The sequence below is a fragment of the Coloeus monedula genome (assembly GCF_965178545.1).
Source record: "Coloeus monedula genome assembly, chromosome: 6".
In the NCBI taxonomy this organism is placed as follows: domain Eukaryota; kingdom Metazoa; phylum Chordata; class Aves; order Passeriformes; family Corvidae; genus Coloeus; species Coloeus monedula.
Genome location: NC_138786.1, coordinates 58555758 through 58577659, shown reverse-complemented (window position 1 = coordinate 58577659; position 21902 = coordinate 58555758). Strand labels below are relative to the sequence as shown.

At 40.3% G+C, this 21902-nt stretch overlaps 1 protein-coding gene across 1 annotated transcript in view; it reads right to left on the bottom strand.

Annotated features, from left to right (window-relative positions):
* Positions 1 to 21902, bottom strand: part of KCNH5 (potassium voltage-gated channel subfamily H member 5) — a gene marked incomplete at its 3' end in the record, with an annotated part of 150386 nt that overhangs the window by 84861 nt on the left and 43623 nt on the right. Inside the window, exons 6-7 of the mRNA XM_082283177.1 lie at positions 21378 to 21770; positions 6354 to 6783 (exon numbers count right to left, since the gene is read on the bottom strand). Of these exons, the coding sequence (XP_082139303.1) occupies positions 6354 to 6783; positions 21378 to 21770 (823 nt within the window). The remainder of the gene's footprint in view (positions 1 to 6353; positions 6784 to 21377; positions 21771 to 21902) is intronic.

The following is a 21902-nucleotide window of genomic DNA, read 5'->3' as shown; positions in this document are numbered from 1 at the left end:
CAGCTGTATGTAACAGAACAGGTTGCACAGCGCAATTGTGGATGTCCCATTCCTAGAAGTGTTCAAGACCAGGGATGGGACCGTGAGCAACCCTGCACATGGCAGGGAGGCTGGAACAAGATGGTCTTTAAGATGTCTTTCAACCTAACCATTTTACCATATTGTGATTCTAAGAAGCAATTAAGAGCTTGCTAGCAGGGCCACATTGTTGCTGGAAGAGGCATTCCCCCCACTGACCCCCATTTTAAGAAACTTTAAGGGAAGCACAAAAACTGGCCCCAGTCCTCTACCGCTGAAGAGATCAAACAAACCCTTCTGCAGCTCCTTGATGAAGACCCACATCTCTCCTACATCCCAGATCTCTGCAGGAGAAGAAACTGCCCTTCCACAGAACTGACTCTTGTAGGACACCCTTAGGGGCAGAGCTGGATTTCAACCATAGCTAAACACTCAAGCCTATGAATTCCCACAGATGTGAAGCCTTCTCATATTAGTATCTGTTGCTAGGAAAAATACAATTTAATCTACATTGTTGGCAATGATTTTTGCTGGAAGGTGCTATCTTACACACATACACTTTCCTCAGGATCAAAAATTAAATCCTATGGGCTCTTGGGATTGCTTGTCTGGGAGTGTGCCAGACAAGCGCTTTCCTACAATGATACACTGTTGTGTCAGCGCGTGGGCTTAGCCACTGCTTAACAAATTTGCTAGATAAACTTCCATGATTCATCCAAACAGCATTCAAGTGGCTAACTACCATATATTGGCAGGGAACTGACGAACGCTGCTTGAACAACAAAAGAACCCACTTAAATAATGAATTAGGTTTGACAGATCAATGGAGACATGACTGACAGCCCCTGGCACCCCCCGTCACAACTCCAGAAGAGCTGAGCAGCAGCAAGGGGAGTGCCATGAGCAATCAGCAGCCTTTCAGCATTGTTTGCCAAATACAGGAGAGTTTATGGCCAGAGGTGGCTCAGATGAGAGCATCTCACTGGTTTTAAAAAGGAAAGAGCATGTTCTATTCTCTCTGTTTAATAAAATTAGAAGGAAGGCAGGACATCTATGTGTTTGGCATAGATAACTAAGATACCAATTATATCTGTATTTACGCATCCAGCAGACACTTTCTAGTGAAATATCTCCCAGCCCATGGCAGGGGGGTTGGTACTGGATGATCTTTAAGGTCCCTTCCAACCCAAAGCATTCTGAGACTCTGTGATTTCAAAAGGAACCCACCCACACTCTCCTTCATCATTTCTCCCCTGAACAATATTAACTTGGGGTCAAAGTGACAGCAATTACATCTGTCTCCTTTTCAAAGCTGAAAATCATGAACCTGGGTATTTCAAGAGGAAAACAAGAAGCTAGCACTTCAAGCCATTAAACTAGAAACTCTTGGAAAGAGGTGTCTGGAAATTACTCCCATTTTCTAGAGAAGGTATCCTATACAATCACTATAACAAATTCTTCTGCTCATATGCAAAACCAGTGTGAATTGCCAGGCCTGTTTTCATCATAATTTAAAACCAGTTACTGAAAAATATCATCTCTCCACAACCATCTCCCCATAAAACTAGAGTAGAGAGAAGCCCAAGTAATTATGTATTTATATAAAAGTATCTTCCTAAAGGAAGAACAACAAAGCACCATTTGCTCAGCAATTCTGGGGACCAATGGATAAGTAAGGGATTCTTCTGTGTCTTTCACAACCTGAGAAACAGTGAATTATTCAATGTTCACTGACACTCCTGCCTTCAGTATCTCGTTCTGACCTTCCCTTACTGCACGGATCATTGGAGCATTTCAGTGACCAGTGGAATAAACTGGATTTCTGCAATTGCTTGGATGAAGTACTGTCTAGGTCCACTCAGCTGGACAAATAAACTCCTGTAATTGCTGTATTTATGGGGCCAGACTGGTGCTGCAATCTGCTCTGCGCCATTCAGAGCCATTTCATTGTTGCACACGGACAGGGGCAAACCATTGCTCCAGGTTACACCAGAAGCATGAAATGTGTCAGAGACCCTCTGAGCCCCAGGCTGGGTGTTGTGCTTTAACCTAGCAGGCAGCTAAAACTCCCCCAGCCACCTGCTCCCTCCATCTCCCCCAGTGGAATGGGGAAAGAATCAGAAGAAAAGGCAAAACTCATGGGTTGAGATAAGCACAGCTTCACAGGACAGAAAGGAAGGGGCAAAAATAATAATAATGATAAAAGAATACAAAAAACGAGTGATGCACAATGCTATTGCTCACCACCTGCTGACCAGTCACCCTCCAGCCCCCCCAGCTTTATTGTTCAGCACGATGCCATAGGGTGTGTAATGTCCCTTTGGCCAGTTCGGGTCAGCTGTTCCAGCTGTGTCCCCTCACAGCTCCCTGTGCCCCCCAGCCTCTTTGCTGGCAGGGAATAAGAAGCTGAAAAGTCCTTGATTTCATGTGAGCACTGCTCAGCAACAACTAAAACCTCAGTGTGTTATCAACATTATTCTCATTCTAAATCCGACACACAGCACTGTAACAGCTACTGGGAAGAGAATTAACTCTATCCCTGCCTAAACCAGGACTCTGGGAAGCTGGCTGCTATTCTCCCAGTGAAAGTACAGGAAGGAAGAAAGCATATGACAGTACTCTTTTTGTTTAAACAGTCACACTTGTTCCTTCAAAAAACCCATCTCTCCTGGATTTTTCAAGCTGTTTCACCTGACCACACTGCCACCTTCCCCCAAATGCTTTTTCCCTTCTATTTTCTGCTCACTGAAGGCCTGGCTGTGCTGAGTTGCAAGATAGTGATAGTGGTGTATGAACCAAAAGTTTCTTTCTGTTCTCTTTCATGATACATTCTTTTTTGGTGAAAGACACAAACCGAGTCAGTTTTACATCTGCATCTATGGCTGTGCTGGAGAAACCTCAAAGCTGGTTGTGGACAGAAGTAGAGCAACACACAGCAGCACAGGCTGAGGTTTTGTTTGAAGGCTCTGCACTGACAGAAGATAATGGGAGGTTTACAACAAAGGTCCTTCCTGAATGATAAACGATTCCTGGTCTGTTTGAAGGATCTGACAGACCTACCTATTTTTGCTCTGCACAGAGAGGGGATGAAATGACCTAGATCAACACAAAAGGTGCTACAAAAATCAGATTTTCAATGCATATTTAGCAACTCTAGGCAGCAAATGCACAATAGGTATTTAAACAATAACCCTTGTAAAAACCTTGCTCCCCTGTCACTGGATGCTTTGTTTGCTTTTTTTAGCTTTTCAAGTGTCAAGAAGCAACAGAAAAAATACTGCTGAACAGCACTGGACACCAAGGTAAAACAAGTGAGGCAAAAAGAAATCTGAAGCTAGCTCCACAAGATGAGGTTAAGTTATTCAAAGCCTTCTTTCCTGCAAGACAGGTGATGTATTTCAGCTTAAATATCCCACTCGATCTGTCCTCACTGAACAAGCGAGTGACAAGCTGCCAATCCAACTGAAAAGCACCCCATCCATCAGGGCTTCCCCCGCCCCTGCCCTGCACCAAGCAATGCTTTATCAGCACCTACAGAATCTGAATCTGCCTATTTTTAACAAGAACACCATTCTGCAATCCTGCCCACCAGAAGGATTTGCAAATCTCTCCAAATACTCCTCCCAGGTCCTGATAACTTTGCCAGCATGAATAGGAAACTTGGGGCTTTCAGAGCAAGCCGCAGCTCGCTGACAAGGCAGGGAAGATTTCCTTTCCTATCTGCAGTTTGCATGAGTAGGCAGCTGGGATTGTGATGAATTACTATCTCCAATTGCAGTGCTAAGTTTAAGACATTTATTTGGCATAGCCTGTTAGAAAAAACCACTGCCAATATCAGCTATTGGTATCAGCAAACTTCTTCAGGAGAACTACCAAAGGTACTTCACAACTTCTCTTTGTTTATAACAGGAGCATGTTTGTGGACCAGAGATATTTATTGAATGAACTGTAATTGAATTTTACTGAATGTTTATCTCAAAACACTGTTTCAAAAGAGAAACTAAACCATCTTGGTTTGAAAATAACTCCATTCTTACTTACACCTTTTCATGAGGCCAAATCCTTCTCCTGAGCTCAGTGGATACTCTGAATGCCTGGGAAATTGCATTTTCCATCAACTATTTGTTGTGCCTTCCTGTTTCATTTTGGAGTTCAGAGCATAAGGCTTTCAGCAGCTGGCTCTGCAAAGCATGTCTACACAATCCTGCAGGTCTGATCTCTCTGCACAAATACTGCAAATATTAAGCCCATGACCGGTGCCTGTTCCAAAGATGGCTTATTTTCTAACCAGTAGAAAAAGTTCAATCAAGGTTTGGATTTCAGGAGCACTCATCCCACCCATGTGCATGGATTAAAAATATTCAAATCCACACTGTTGTCATTGCAAAAGATTCAACTATGTGATGATAACTGAGCATTTTTACCTGTAAATTTTACTTGTAAATAAACCAAAAAGGCTCCTACTGTCTGTAGCCTTCCTGCCTGCCACAATGCTCTTCACCCCACTCGCAAGAGAAAGCACATTTATTTTGGTGTTATTATTTTTATGCAATAACCAACTCAGTAGCCCTTTGCCACGCTCCTTAAGTTTTAGATTCTACTTCTGACTTCGTCTAAAAGCCTATAAACCTACACACAGTTTCCCAGCTGCTAAGCTCACAGTTGCCACTAATAAATTTGATGTGTACATTTAGTAATTTTGTAGACAACACTTATGGAAATTATCTGCCAGTGCCACATACACAGCCTGTCTTCAGTGTCAACTCCTACTTGTATTCCCCACCTTTAACATGAGTTTCAGAGATAATGAAGCAAGGAAACAAACCACCTAGAACACATACAAAGCAGGTTACAATCTCCCCTTCCTTTTCACTTGCTGAGGCCATGCCTGCATTTTGTTCTTGCTACCATTATAAACAGTAGTAGTGGCATGCATTATGTTTTTATGGCTCTCACCACACCCTAAATCATTTACCAATTAGTTTTTTCTGTGAAATTCCCTTCGACAGGACAACAGAAGTCCCCTCAAAAAAAAAACCCAAACCAAAACAAGGGAAGTAACTATTACAATGGATAAAAAAATGTTCTACATCCATTTTATTCTCCAAACCCCCAGGTTCTGTAACTACCACAAATCAGTTTCAACAAATGGCTTATCAGCTCCTATGGGTTTTTGATGACCTATCTCCAACAGCTCACTAATGCTCTGCCTTGGGGATTTGCTTTTTATGGACTTGGAAATGTTTTGCAACATATCAACCCATCATGTAAAGATGGTGTTCAGCAGAAATTTCACTGCATGACTCTGCAAGAGTCCTAAAATTGCAACCTCTCTTTTTAAAAAGAATTTTAAAATCTCCAAACAAATGGCTTTAATCTTCTAAAGATCTAGAATCACTGTGGAAAGAAAACTTCCTTTTTATAGTTCAGTATTTCTCAGAGATGAGCTCCAAGTGTTAGCTGAGATAATTATCAGAGAGATTATGCAGATCTTATTATCTAAAGGTTTTGTTTGCTCTCTTGTTACATAATTGCTTAGTGTTTGCATGGCGCTCAGAAAATAGAAAGCACCAGAGAAATACCAAGAGTTATTTATTTAACAGAAGAGTAATTCTCCCAAATGGTATTAACATTTTAAGTTGTCTCTACTATATTTTGAAGATTTCTGGTTATCTATAGAGCGCCTCAGTGATCTAGCCTTGGCAGCACATGAAATAAGAAATGTGCCTTACCACTCCTGGTTTTGGACTATTTCAGCAGAGCTGTGAAACAGCAGGAAGCAGAATAAAAGGTGCAATATATTGTCTCATCATTTCCTTCACTTCTAGCTTTGCTGGTGACAAAGGCTACCACATGCAGAAGACTAAATGAGGATTTATATCTCAAACCAGTGCCATAAAGTACACAATCAATTTATGGAATCACTAAATGTTTCAAGAATTGGATAAAACTACATCAAACGATTCCAGGCTTGTGCGAGTTTATAAACAAAACTCAGACTACTTGAATTCAAATACACTTTGCAACTTCTAACCAAACTCCAGCCAAAACCTTTCAAACATGATAAAAGCCATCTTTAAAGTGTAAAGATGAGGCCCCAAGTATGAGCTTGCCATTGGACACACTAATGTACCCAGACCACTTAGCCTTGCAAGCAATTTAAAAGCTACAGCAACTACACAATTTCAATACCTGTTTTCAAGAATTCCAAGTTCATTTCCTAGGTACCGCTGGTTTTTATAGGATGTCAAGAAAGCTTATAGCAAGTGTGCTTTACAAGCATCGTACTGGCCACAGAACTTCCCTTAAACAGAAGAAAATCAGATTTTACTTACAGCCAACCATCATCATGGCCACCGAGAAAATCTTCTCCCCATCCGTGGTTGGTGCTATGTTCCCAAATCCTATCGTTGTAAGGCTTGTCATGGTAAAGTAGAGAGAGGATATGTACAAGGAGTCTTTGCTGGGCCCTCCTTCCCACTGGCCCGAGCCCGTGGTGTTGTAGCGATATGGGGTCCCGATGCTCAAGGCCAGCTGGTAGAGCCAACTGTCTGTTTTGATGGTGTTGGTCAGTTCATCTATGACTTCGTAGTCCCCGATGCTGTACCAGATGCAGGCCAGCCAGTGGGCCACCAGCCCAAACACACACACCAACAGCACCAGCACAGCAGCACCATATTCCAGATAATGGTCCAGCTTCCTGGCCACCCGACCGAGCCGTAGAAGGCGCACCACTTTTAAGGAACTGAAGAGGCTACTGATTCCCTGGAAAAGAATAAAAATCATTATTTGATCTGAAATATCCTGCTGGTTTGCACAGAAGGCTGTACAGCAATTCCTGCATCTGCTTAAAATCTTTCTATGTAATTTTTCAGGCCTCAGATAACAGAATACAAGATCAAACCCTCCTCCCCCTCCAGTGCTTTTGTCCTCGTCAGGCTAAATTGAGTTTGGCACTCACTAGGTGGATAAATTACTTTGTTCAAACTCAGTCTTTCAAAGCAACAGAAGAGTTCTGTAGAATCCAAAGTTGGAAACAGCAAGTTTATTACAAAAAGGAGGGGTTCGATGCTTCGCCAGTTTAAAGTAAATTGGAGACACTGCTTTGACCTCAAGAAGATCAAAGGAGGTGGAAGAGTAGTCACAGATGGAATGACACCATCCCAGGGGAATCTTACTGAAGTTTCTCAGAACAGCATTCTATTAAATCCAAGCAGAGGATTGTTATTCTGGCCAAAACAGGGGCACACCTACTTCAACAACCCTCAACATTGAGAGATGCTCAAGAGAAACATCAGAACATAATTGTAGTGGGAAATTCAGAGAAATCTGCCTATTGTTAGTCCCATCCACCAAACAGGAGCTGAGTAACTTCCTCTAGCACAACACTCTCCACCTCTTATTATCCCTCAAAATACTTTGTTATTTACAAGAAGTCTCACTGACTGAACATGGAACTAAACAACTGTGGGCACATCACCTTCCTGAGTGAGGGAAATACAGACCACAAGGCACGTGCCTTTGCACACAGGGTTAATTTCCTTTCCAAGCAGCAGACAAACACTGCAGATATTTTCCTAAAGCAAGTGTTGGTGCAGTGTTGTTTTTCTTCCTGTCAGGCAAGATACATGAAGTACAAATAATGGAAATACAAATATTTAGGGAATAAGAGCACAAGGACCATCAGAAAGTTAATAGAAACATCCGAGAGGGGATAAGAAATGCGTATGTCCTTCTCAATGCACAAAAGGTTTGAGAGTTTAGAGATGCAGAAAGAGAACAAAAATATGCTCTTGATCTACTGCAATCCCATGATATACCTAACTTGTGCATTAAATTAATTAGTGGCTCAAAATAGAAAGTTTGTAAAGGAAGCTTTCTAATATAAAACATTCAGAAGCTGAAGACATTTAATTTAAAGTAGAAATTAAGACATAGAAAGCAATGAGGCAAAAATTCCTAGTTACTGTGCCAAGATTAAATTGCCCTTTTCTATGCATCATTATCAAATCAGTCTAGTCAAAACATTGGCTAATTATATTATCAAACAGTAAAAGACTGGAGTTTCTGGAGTTTTCCATGCCAGAAGAACATTCATCTCTTTTGCACCTCTGTTTCTTCTTCTTTTTGCACCTTCTTTCCTTTTTCCCAGTGTTTGAAGGGTAACATACATCTGATATTTCTAGATGTAATCTGTTTGGCACAGTTCTTGTATGCTTTCCAAATCCTGTTGGAATGTGTTTCAGATCCCCAAATCCTTAATAAATTGAAGCTCTATATTTGCATTCAAGCTCTCATGATGACTAATACCACAGAGGGAAGTGGAATTTTCCCATTTTGATTTCTGCATTTTGCATTTACACAAGACAGAGATCGAGTTTATCATCCTTATTTCCATCTAAATGTCTATCTATTTATTTGCCTTAGGATATATGACTGTGAGACACTCCAAGCAGCCAGCTTTTCCAATAAACTGGGAAGTCCCTTCCAATATTCCTGATAAAATGGACTGTGGCCAATGGACTACTGAATGAAGGTCCCACCCCAGAGAATATCCACATCAAAAAAAAAAAAAAAAAAAAAAAAAAAAAAAAAAAAGAGATAACTTCAGAGTAGTTTAATAGTTATTCTGCAATATGTTTCACTGAGTTAACCTTGATTCTGAAAGTTTACAACTTACAAAAGAAGGAGAAAACAGCAGGGTGTTTTTCTCTTAGGGCCAAATCCTGTTGCATTGGTCAAGCAGAGATGTATTACTTCCATTTTACTTAAAGAGTCACCATTCATTACCAGGATTAAGGTCAGGGAAGGAGTTAAGAGACCTGGACTTCAAACTTGGGGGTCCCTTTTTTACACCCAGTAGTTTGTCCCAGTGGCACAGCTTACACTGCAATTTTACTGCACAAACAACCCTTGAACAGAAGAGTTTACAGTGTGACCTCCATCCCCCACCCACACTTCATCTTCTCTAAGTTACATGGACAATTTAGCAGTTGTACAAATAATATAAAAATACAGCATTTATTTCAAAGTCTGGGAGAAAGTTTGTGCTGTCATTTTGTCATTACCTAAGCACAGGTAACACTCATATCTCTTCTGTATGAAACAAAGAGAAATATTTAATTTTAGCTGACATTGAAATGTATTATTTCCAAAGAGTAATTCATTTAAGTCAGTTTAACTGTAAATCTTAAAGCCAGTTTAGTCTGACCCCTTACTTAAGGCCAAAAAATCAAGAGATACATTGAACATTCACATTTCTTGTCTAAGCTTCCAAAATAGAAAGACAATACTGGAAGCTTCAAAAGCCTCTTCCATAAAGCACTGTATAGGAGAGAGCAATTAAACAAATGCTAAATGAATATGTGATACATCACATATAGAGTATATCATATATAGGTATGTATATGTATCAATTACATATGCACTAAGTACTGGCTGGGTCAAGCTGGTACCTTCATACTTATAAAACTGCCAACAATTAATGCACAGTTGTTAATATGCAAAGCTCTGCCTCAGATTCAGAAACAATGTCTTTGGTAGAAGTTATGAGAAAGACTAACTGCCTTGAATTACATTTGGGCTATTAAGAAACTCAGTTTTCTAAACTCAGTTGATTGCAGGCTGCCTTTAATTTCATTTTTCTTTTAACTGTATTTATGCTCCGTAATGAATACTTTGGAAACCGTTCTACTCCAGGATGAGCATCTGCTCTGACAGAAGCAACTTCAGCACTCAAGGAACAGAGAGGTGATTAGAAATTGTGAATGGAGAATGTAATCCAGTTTGGCACAGGCATCATGTAAATAAAGCACATGTTGGATGCTGGAGATCCAGCCTTCTGGGAGGAGCATTTGTGACTCCATTGCCATTTCAACTGGGCCAACTGTCTGTAACAGCTGCTGGGCTCTGTTCTCTAACTGAGACTATCTCCTTATGTTATCAACCATCCAGTCCAGCCCCTTGGGGTTTTGGCTAACATATTTTATCACGTCCTAATCAGATGAGGACACTCAGCTTGCTCATCATCAATCATCTCAGCTGCGGAAAATTTTCCACTGGAAAACCACCCACTCCAAAGCTGCATTTTGGGTGTCAAGTTTGGAACCAAATTCCCATCTGACACACATCATCAATTTAACTATCACAAATATGAGTCATGACAGTCTTTCCCAGGGACTTCTAAGGCCATTGGATCAAGAGAGGACAAGAGCAGTGGCCCTGAACCTGCTATTTTTGTACCACCATTTCGATTTAGGCGACAGCTGAAGCCATACAAAGGATGTAGACACTGTCAAATTTATCCAGAAAGATATTTTTGAGAGATGGATATTCAACTTTGGAATTAAACTAGACAGTCATGATTAAACAAAGCCCAAGCCTCTTGACACAAGCGCCTTGCAAAGTCTGTGTTCTCAAATTCTCTTGATACACTAAGAAGGGAAATTCAGTTTGATAGTGGAGGCACAACTGATGACAGCACTCAGTCTGATATGCAGAGGGACCAATCCTTCCTTTTAGAACAACCTGATTCTTGCCATTTCAGACCCTAGATGTTACCACACTGTCAAACTTCTGTCTTCCAGGATGAAAGAAGTGTCTAAGCAGTGTATCTGCATCCAGCTGAACTTTTCCAGCCACCAGACTGAGACAGATGTTTCCCAAAACTGCGATGCCCGCCATGGGAATAGACCTCTGCCCCTCCAGCAAGAACAGGGAGCAAAGTTCTTTGGCACTTAATGAATCCCTGATAAGCCAGGCAATGGGAAGGATGAAGCTGCCAAAGTCGCGTTACACAGGGGTCAAGAGCCAAACATGCAAGAGGATGAAGGAAACATTGTCACTGATGGAAAATTGAGGTTAAAAAGGGCAGGAAATCATCTGAGTCCACAATGACTCTACCTAAAACCTCCTAAACAAGGGAAGAGAAAGTGGAGTCTGTTCTACACTGAAGGAGCAGCAGAATAGCAGAGCTGCATGTTTGTAAAATCTGAGAAAGAATAACTGGTTACTCACTAATCTAATTAACCTTTTCTGAAGTTGGAAATTATTGCATAAGTGTTTTTAAAAAGTAAAATAAAAACAAAAACAGCTATTAGTTTCAACCATCTAAATATACAAAAATCTGCTTAAACCTCAAAATTAAATCCCAGTATGCTGAAATGGTAAATCATGCATAACTTTTTCTTTCTACTAGGGAACAATGTGTTTTTAACTCTAGGCACTTTTTCAATTAGATTTCATTCCATGATTTTTTATTTATTTGTTGTTAGCTGTGAGTACACACACAACAGCAACAACAAAAAGAAATGAAATATGCATTTTAAATGTGTTCTAAAACTGAAATACTCCAAGCTTTGACAATGGGGACCGGTACTGCATCATTTAACAGAAAACACTGTCTCAGAAAAGGTCAGAGGAAAAAGAAAGAAAAACTTTTCTCTAAGTTTTGATGTTCAGCACACCATGGTTTTGAAGAATTTATGAAGTGGCCAAGAACCAGTGCTATGAAATGTTGGTAGGGCATGTTGCCACTGTAAAAGAGTGATTGCAGCATATACAGATGTGAAGCTAAATTTAAGCTAATATCCTTATGCTGGACACAAGCAATTACATTAAAATTGCTATAAAAGTGATCAAATCCTCGGAGGCGTTTGCAGCCGGGGCTCACCTCTGTGCAAGAGCAAAACAGTTTTGTGTGACCACAGCATGGACTGAGCTCCAAGCACCCTCCTGGGTCCCCCAGAATGCTGCAAACTGATGGCCAACCATCCTGTCTGTGTGACAGCCTATCTTTCCTCCCTGGAGAGTGAGGAGTGGGGCATGTCAGAGGAGTGATTCACCCCATCCATCTCTGACAGCTGGGGAGGGGATGAATCACCTCCCAGAGCTGTCTCCCTCCCCTCCCACTGAACACAAAAAAGCTGAGGGCTATCGCTTACACAGCTGATGTGAGGAGAAATCAAACCCATCCTTAGAAACCCGGAGAGCCTGGATCTGCACAGCAACCCAATCTGTATTGTGTGATTACAGAAACAGACACTACGGAGCACTGCCTCACAATGTGAGACTGATCCTGCTCCAGATGAGCTTGGGGAATAAATGCTATTAATAACAGGAGGCTGAGATGCTCTGCAGATGCAACAGCATGCTTATTTCTTCATTCAACAGCCAATTACTACACATAATGTGATGCTATGCTACCTTCTGTTCTTACAGGATTTTGAAGAAGTCCCCATTGGCCTGAAGAAGGAATTGAATCAGTTCATAAAAAAATGAACAATCGCAAAGTAAACTGGACTGGAGTTCTTGGTCTCAAAAGGGGAAGAGCTGGTAAATTATAAATGATAGTATATTGAACTAAAGATAGCAGTAAGTGAGGACAGGTGGACTATGAGAGGTAGAAGAGTCAGACACCTGGCAGCAGAGGATACCTGGAACGTCCTTACATCAAAAGGTACAAAAGGTTGTAACTCAAAGAAGGGGAAAAGCTTGTAAAGCCGGGCATCAGTTATAAATGAGTAAATAATCACCCAGAGGAAGAAAACAGAAACAGAGAACTGACAATATATAAGAAATAAAATATTTATTAACAGGAAACTACACCTTAGAGAGGAAGAAGAAGAAAGTGAGAATTGCCAAATGCCAGGTTGGACTTTTCCTTGCAAAGAATACTAAAACAAATCCCAAAGATCCTTCACATTAAAAATAGAAAAAAAAAAATAAAATAAAGAACAAGTAAAATGATCGAGCTGCAATGAAGTAAAAATAATCCAGGCTTGGGCAAAAATTAAATTAATCCTGAGCATTAGTTTCCAAAGATGATGTTGATATTTCCCAGAAAATCTAATGCATCAAGAAGGAAATAAACAGATACCTGAACAAATGTTAAGGGAAAGTGTAATTAGAAACTTTGAGATAAATCAAAATGCAATCAATGGAGCAATAGGTTTGCTAAGCTTAGGCTAGCTGGGATCTATCCAATGTTTCCTGATACCTTTCTCTGATAATGCAGCCCATTTTCTAAATAAAAGAAATGCAGGATTTCAGTAACATAAAAGGTGAAATTATTATGAAACACAGGGAAAAGAGGGACCACCACCAGGATACCTGTGTGCCTGAAGAACTTGTGGAAAGGGTGGAAAAATGGAAATCATAAAAAAGGAGTCTAGCAGGGGTTGCAAGTGGTGACTCTCAGCGATTTTGCTGGTTTCTAAGTGGCATAAACAGAAATAGTATATGGTCACAAAATCTGCTAATGGCACCTCTGGAACACACTGTCAGCTACAGAGAATAACTGGGTGGGAATAAAGGAAAATGTGATAAAGCTTGACAGTACAGACTCCCAAGGCTTCCATTAAAGGGCAAATTAACAAAAAATGTCTACAACTACAAGGATCTTTAAATGAAGATTACTGGGAAAAAGAAATACTTGGGTTAATCCCACACACCCCTCCTGCATGACTCGGAGCAATCAGTGAGCTGCACTCACAGAAGAGGCTAATCCAACTCCTGGACAGATCAGCTGAGTGTTTCCACCATCAATAGGAAAAGGCAAACCCCAGTTGCAAAGTGAAGATGAATCCTCCACCTGGAGTAATTTGTAAAGCTCTGCCCTGAAGAGATGTATTTGAACTTAGCTTCCTGCAGAGAGAGGCAGCTGGAACAGCCACAAAAATGTTCATAAAATTTCATAAATGAGGTGTCTAGACAAGATCAGTTTGCTTAGACTAAGGAAAGGAAAATAGGCGTGTTTAGGCAGGGGAGGGATGACTCTTCTTTCTAAGCACATCAAGGAGATAAACACGAGGGAGGGAAAAGAAATATTTAACCAAGGAGGATGGCAGAGGGAGAAATGCACAGACTGCAAATTAAGAGAGATTTATTAAGACACCATGAGGAAAGGTGGATTTTGACCAGTTTATGGGATGGGTGACACGATGAACCTGCTCAGCAAAGCTGATGACTCAGTGACTCAAAATGACCCCGTGAGTTCTACACCTATCTTTTTTTCTGCTTTTGCTTTTATCCTTTGACAAATCGAAGTGAGGCAAATACAGTCTCAAGGGGAGGTTCATCTCACCTCAGCCTAAACTAGACCACAGAGGGGTTTGCATCTGAGCGAGTCACACTAGTGTCACTACAGTTAGTCACAGGTGAGAAACAAGTTTTAGGGCAGAATGACTCCTCAGACCTACTTTAGATGTGCATCTTAGAACTTGAGGAGCCTTGCCCCAAATGTGCCTGTATCTCCTTGTGGACAATGCCTGGCCCCATGTTTCACCAGGTGAATCCCATGCTTAGCACATTTTGAAATTCAGTCCAAATAATTTATTTAAAGACGCGTGGGCAAAGTTTTCCTTACCTTTCTCTCACCAGAAGTAACTACAAAACCAACAACCAAAAAAATAAGATCACCCAAATAAATCACGTAGCTGATTCTGTGTAGTCAAGCTATAGCTCAGCATTTATAAATGAAGCAGTGAAAAAGGCAGGGTTTGTGTACACCTTGGGCAATCTCCACCAAACAGTTGTTGCATGATGGCACACAATGTAAGATAAAACCAAGTGCCTACAGATTTTGGGAATGACTGAAACAGTGAGCCCTGCCAACAGGAGCAGGTGAGCCTGAAGGCACACATCCAAAAAGTCCTATTCTGTGCAGTGCAGGAGGATGCAAAGGATGTTTGAAATGCAACCAGTAAATCATTCCCAAAAGAAATTTTTGAGCTTAGCTACTTAAATAGAGCTTAGTTCTAAAATCCCTGGTTAGCTCCTTAATGCTGCTTTACTGGAGTTAACATTAAAATAACTCTTCCAACATGTATCAGAAATCTTTATTTCTCAGTAAACAATTAATATAATAAAGTTGCATAGTTACAAATCAAAATGAGGGAGTGAGAAAAATAAAACAGCAACATTTCTGATTTATCACCACTTTAAGTGCAGAATTTAGGGTTGTATTCAATTATGTAGATACACACAGGAGTAAAGGGCTTTGCTTCTTCTGCACAAACTACCTAGAGCCCAGGTCTAGATATGAGCAGAGCCCAGTTAATACTTGACCCTGCACCACTGGAAGCAATGGGAGTACTGACTTCAGTGAGCAAAAATTTGAGTCCTTGCAGCAAAAATGTAAGCAAGCAGGTTTTTTCATGCATTCTCTGAAAGGAACCCTAAATTTATTGCTTGAGATTTATCTTTTCTTTTTTTACCAGGGGGATGGAGAAACATTCCTCTTTTTTTTCCTCTAACACAAATGTCAATAAGCTGTAACATTATAAATAAACTTCCAGTGAACTGTTTATGACACAACTATACAGTGCAGCACATTCAAACAGTAAATAACTGAGGTTATAAAGAGAAGAGTGATTTCAAAATATTTCTTCTAGATGCAAGATCAGGGGATGTGGCATCTTGCACTATTTATTTATTAGTGCATCAGTGTGACCAAAAAAGGGGAAAAAAGACAGTATCATGAAATATGATAATTTTCACTTACTTAGGGAAGGTGGGTAGAGGACAAAATGGGAATTTGTGCTACTCCCATCAGCATCACTTCAGTGAGCATCTGACCAGATTATTTCATTTCCTCATCTCCTTGTAAACCTTCCCCTGCTCTGTGAGCAAAAGGGATCACTCAGGACTCCAAGCTTCCCTTGAAAGTGCTCCACACACTATTTCCTCTGCTGGACTCTGTATCAGCTTATACAGCTCTGACTGAAGATTTGATTTAAATGGCTTGTACACAACATCTGTTTCCCCCTAATATGCACATCACATTAAAAAAAAAAAAAAAAAAAAGAAAAAAAAAAGAAGACCCCGGGATGTTTATTTTCAGTTCAGTATGCCATAAACCACATTAGAGAGGTGCAGCATGAGGCTATCAGGTCACCCACGACCCCCTGCACTGGCTCTGGCTCAGCTCCTTTCCTCTCACAAGTTGCGCCTCACATCATGAAGACATTCATGTGTCTCCACAGGGAAAGCTGCAGAAATACCCCAGGCCTTGTACAGCATTAAAGTAGCTGGTTAATTAATTTTTTAAAAAAATTAAAGCTGATTAATTAAACTGTGGAAGTACTTCAATAAAACCTTAAGAATAAAAGCCAAAGAGAAGAGGTCCAATTCTGTAAGTCAGTGCAGTGGAGTGATAGAAGTGAATAAGTGAAAGGGGTGCAAATGGTTGAAAATCTACAAAATGTATGCTTACAGTGGACACATTTATATTTGGATACCATACCTATGCCATTGTATTACTATACTGTGGTTTTTCACACACTACAACAGCATTCTTCATATTTAATTGTCTTCTGAGTGCATAACAAAGGGGGAAATGCCAGGTCCCGGGGTTAGTGCTTCTGTCATTACATTGCTAGGAATTTGCCTCATAGTTTAACACTTGGTTCCAGGGATTTAGTTCTGGGAATTATTTTCTCCATGTCAGCCACCTGGATTTAAAAAAAGTACCTAGCCATACACTGTACTTCAGAGCCAAAGTCCTATTCTTGAAACACACCAATTTATCTTCACCTTGCATACACCACTCAGACTCCTTCCTTCAAAAACCCTCCTTCAAATACCTCCCACAAAGGGAATGTTTGGAGTAAAGCACTGCAGGTGTGAACATGGCTGCACCCGCTTTAGCAGCTTTTATTTGCTCTCAATTTACAGCCATTGCAATTTTAGTTTCTATTAATTGCATTGATACAAAGAAGTTTCTGATGGTGCTGAAATAGATCGATAATAGTAATTAAAAGAAAATTACAATTACAAGGACTCCATGCTTTAATATACCCTGCATAGATCACCAAATTTTAAAGGCCACTGGGTCATGTAGTCTTACATTATTAAGCAACAGGCACAGGATTTTGGTTTAGGTCATTTCAATTTCTCTGCTTTCACTTCCAGCCATTGGCTTGCGAAAATTAATTTTTGCAGAAAGGATCTTTTATACAACTCATCTGAAAACCATCTATTTGGCTATCTCTGTGTACTACCCTGACTTCATGTCCCTTTCTTCACAGTATGTGACATGTCATTTCAGGACCACGTTTCTGGCAGAGATCAAGCTTCTAAGTTTTGTTTCATGACAAACTGAGAAATTCATGAATCTCAGTAAAAATTCCCAGAAAACAAACAAACAAACAAAAAAAACGCCAAAATCTTATTTTTCAAAATAGTAAGAGGCTTTTTCAGCTGAATTTAACCCTTAATTTGTAGAATCATTTTCCATTTGGTCAAAAGCTTGTCCATCCATCTAGTTTGGGGAATATTTACTCAAAATACGCATTTGCAGAGGCTCAAATGCATGTAAGGGCAAGAGCCAAACACCTGCCCAACATCCTGGTGCCCTGGGAAAGCAATTGATGTATGTGGTCCCAAAGGGAGCTGTGTATAGTTTGACCATATCTGATCAGCATTCTCAGGCACCTGCAGACTCATTTGCTGAGAATTTCATCACAATGTGAGTCTGATAATTCTGACTTGTATGGAACAAATGGTTACAAACAACCTTTCAGTAGCCCAGACTTACAAAGGTCAGATATTTATCTCTCTAATAGGCAGAACACATACAAAGGCTTAGTCTTGAGGGACCACAATTGTCCAGCTTCAAAAGCAGGGAGTGATGATCTCATAAATTTTATAAATTGGTGCATACAGCAATGGGAGAGTTGTTACATACAGCTCATTACTCGGAGAAAAGAAAATTAGAAGCATGACAAGCAACATACAAGTCCAAGACAAAAAACCAATTTCCAGTCACCACACACTTCACAGCTTAATACCAACAGGAACTTCACAGGGCCAAAATCTTTGGATCCAAACACCATATTCCCCATTACTCCAAAGTTTTGTGGCTTTTTTTTTTTTTTTTTTTTTTGCTTAATGTGAAAGAAGAGACAGACAGACACCTTTAGAGTAAATCTGAAGTTCCAGAGAACTCTTATACTTAAAAAAATCAGCCAAGTTTCAGAGACTGAGCACACACACCCTGCTCTGGCTTGTTCCTTGAAAACTGCTTGGATTCCTCAGTATGTACTGTACTGTCCCCTCTCACACCTGTATATGGGAAAGGTTTTCTGTATGGTTTTGGTTTAGCCAGAACATTTTTCAGTGCAGGAAATGCTGCCCAATTAGAAAAGATGTGCATTTTTCTGATTTCTGGGACTATCATCCTACCAAGTTTCCTAAATAAGGTATCCCACTAGGATTCCACTTTCTCTCAGTTCATTTTTCTCCAGCCTATTTTACCTACCTACCCTTTCAATATCACATAGCCACTTAATTCCTCATCCATCACATCAATTTATATCACTCTGTGCTGTGCAAAGTGTCTCTCACTATGTTACCTTTCCCCCTCCCTGTCACACATCCCAATCCCCTCAGCAGACTCCAACAGCCCGGCTCTGTAGCTCCAGGCTTGGAAACCTACACCTCTAATTCTTCCTCAAATCATCTTAATCCCCCCCAGTTCTCAATTTGTGTGTCATAATCCTCTCCATCAAATCCTTCTGCTGAGGCTCTACATGCACTCAACAACAAAATAACTTTGATTTGTAGTCACGGTGGCCTCAGGTGGGAACTCCAGCCTTGACCTAATGCTGTCTACAAGGGAAATGACACCATTCCTACTGTGGCCAAGACTGGCTGCATTTGAAGAACTACAACCCTCAGTAAGAAAACACACATTTCCTTTATTCAAACTGATTTTTTTTGTTAATCTTTCAATTTATCTCCTTAATTTTGGCATCATAAATAGCACTCTGGTGCTTAAGGCATCTTCATTCACTTTAAGCACCTGTATCACATAGAGCAGTCTACATCTACAATGTCGAGACAAAATCACAAACTTCCTTGGACATATCCTTCTTTATGAGTGAGAGATCTGCCCACAGGGAGGAAAAGAAACCCCCTGCAATGGTATTCCCCCTTCTCATCGAGCTCCTTAACAACTAGCAAAGAAGCATTTGATGCTTTATGTGGGACAACGAGGGTTGGATGTGGGAAAAACAAGGGAAATCTGGAATGTCACCTTTCACTCAGCTGGCTTTTAGGGCTGCTCACTCTGGTTTCAGTCCATCCCTCGCCACTATGCCAAGAACTCAAAGAGCACCAGGACTGCACCCGAGGTCTTTACTGCTAAGCTCATTCTCTGCAACTTTATCTGAAATACCACCATCATCAACTTTAATGCTTTTATCCAACCCCAGGGCCAAGACACAGAGCTAAAACCTACCAGAATCACGAGGTAAAAGAACTCTTCTCTCTCCTACTTGCCTTAAGAAGGAAACACCTGCTTTCTAATGAGAAACATTGCTTTTAATCAGAGTATCTCTCCCAAATTAAGATTATAGATTTACTTATTCTTCACCTGTGAACAGTGTTTGAACACACTGCTGCTGGGGGGCAAAAAAGTCAAATCCCAGACAAGTAGTACCAGTTAAAATAAATGTTAAAAAACAAATAAAGATAAAGAGCATTAATAACTGCAACCACCCAGAACGCACAGACCAGCTCAAAGGACTTAAATGTCACAAATTTAGACATATCACAAAAAAATAAAAAGATCTCCCCTGAAAGACAGGGAAAGGGGAAGGGAAAATGTAGACCCAAGGAGGAAAGGCTGGCTGTTTACCTACCTGTTCTCAAAATCACTTCAATTCTTTTCAGACATTAGGGAAAGCTGGAGCTGGAGGGGTTTGAACTCAAGTAAATATACACCAGTACCTGCTGGAGGCTCCAGAGCCTTAACACAGCTCTTCATGACAAGGGAATCTTACTGTTGGCTCCTTTATTAAAAAGGAGTTATATTTCATTTGTTTGAAGGGAAATGACAGCTGCTCTAGGATCACTGGAGTTCATGATACCTTGCTACTGTTATTACATTTTGATTAACATTTGCCACTTTAGGTGTGTCTCAATTACAATGCACTGTGTCAAGATCCTCTTCCCTGTCACAAATATTGCAGATGGTTTATTTCCCATGTGAATGTTAGAGGTTAAGCTCATCCTTTAAATCTGTACTGCTTGGGCACAGAAATTTTCTGTTTGTTTTACATATTAGAGCACAAAAATCAGGAGATAATGCTGCATTTTTTATAAAAATCAGGTTCCTCTGACTGAAATTGGTTATCTTTTTTAAAAAGATGTACTACATTTACAACCTTGCTATTATCACCTTCTTACACAGCCTTACTGTACAACCTGGTTTCAGATGGGCAGCCTTCATAGGATCTGGAATTTAAGCTGCAAGTATTACCACTTCTGTCATATTTGCTATAAATAAAATGGAACAATGTCAAAAGATGCAACTCAGCACAGAGGCAGGGATGGAATTTTAAAGGAGCTCTACAAAATTTGTAGCAAAGCCTGCATTAAAAGAAAAAAAAAGAATGTGGATTTTCTATAGTGAGGATATATAAGCGCAGAATTGAGAATTAGAAAACAAACAAACAAAAAACCCCACTAAACAACATTTTAAGGAAAAACTGTTAAAACGTTAAAAAATTAACTGAGGCTTTTTCTTCTCTCTATGGCCCTGAAGATAAAAAGCTCTAGAGAAAAATTAAAACAAGTCCTAAAGCCATTACAGTTGCGTTTTAATAATGAATTCCTCTACACTGACTCGTGCATGCACTGTTTGTTGTAGTTATTGCTTGTTTTCTGTATTAGCTTAGGCCACAAGCTCAACTGCATAAATGTTAACACACTCAGCAGTTAAAAAGCTTTAATTCAGCATCCATCTAAGATATTTGTATTTTCTCTCCTCAAACAGTTTCTCAAATTTCAGCTGAAGTTGAAGAATTGTACCAAAAATAATGGAAATAAATCTCCCTGTCAATCAAACATTTTAAATCATGTTAAAAGGAAAAAAAAAAAAAAGAAATTACAGCCTAGTTCAAAAGGTAATCCTAGGGCCAGATTTTAAAAAGTGCTCATTCAAAGCCTATTTTCATATAAGTGGCAAATTTGCCACCAGCTTCAGCCAGAGCAGATACAGAATTGTAATCAAGCCCTACAATGGGTTAGAACTGCCCAAAAACTGAGCTGACAAGGAAGGCTGCGACAGGGGATGTCCCAACTGGCCCCACCCACTTTGATAGGGACTTGCACCAACGCTTTTGGATGACAAGCAAGCAATTCTAAAACCCCCATCACTAAAGAGAACATCCACACATGGTACTGGAATCATAAGGCACCTCTTCTCCAACACAGGAATGCCTTGTTGGTAAATCCCAGCAGCTCAAGACCAGCCCCCTGTATTTGCACAGAGCAGGAGCTGCCTCTCTGGAAACAAGCTTCTAAATTAATCCCTAATTAAAATAATCCTTTTGAGACAGACTACAGTCACTTACCTCATCCACATTCTCAAAGGCATTGATGATGTCATATGGTAAACAGGACAGAAGATCAATTACAAACCACGTCTTCAGGTAGTTCATCCGTATGAGCTTGGGATCAGATATAACCTCTCCCCCGGGGCCAACAAAGGTCGTGTGAAAGTTCAAAACAATGTCAACCAGAAAAATAACATCCACGACACTGTCCAGCACAAGCCAGGCAATGTTGTTCTGCTTTGTCTTGAAGGACACGTTATATGGAACCATGATTGCTGTGTAGAAGGTTAGAATTAAGATGACCCAGTCCCAGGTGGTCTTAAAAGCACAGTAGTGGAGTATAATGTGTGGTGGAGTCTTTGGAGCTTCTTGTTTGTACTGAGGAAGAATATCAGATCCCAGCTGGAGAACCTGTAAGAGGCAGAGAGGCAAATGTTACTGTTTGCAGTGAACAGGATCCAATAAGGGGTCTTAGGGATTTCTGTGAGGAGCAGCAGAGATGGGTCTGTACTCGTTGGACATTGCAAAGCAACCTGCAGTTTC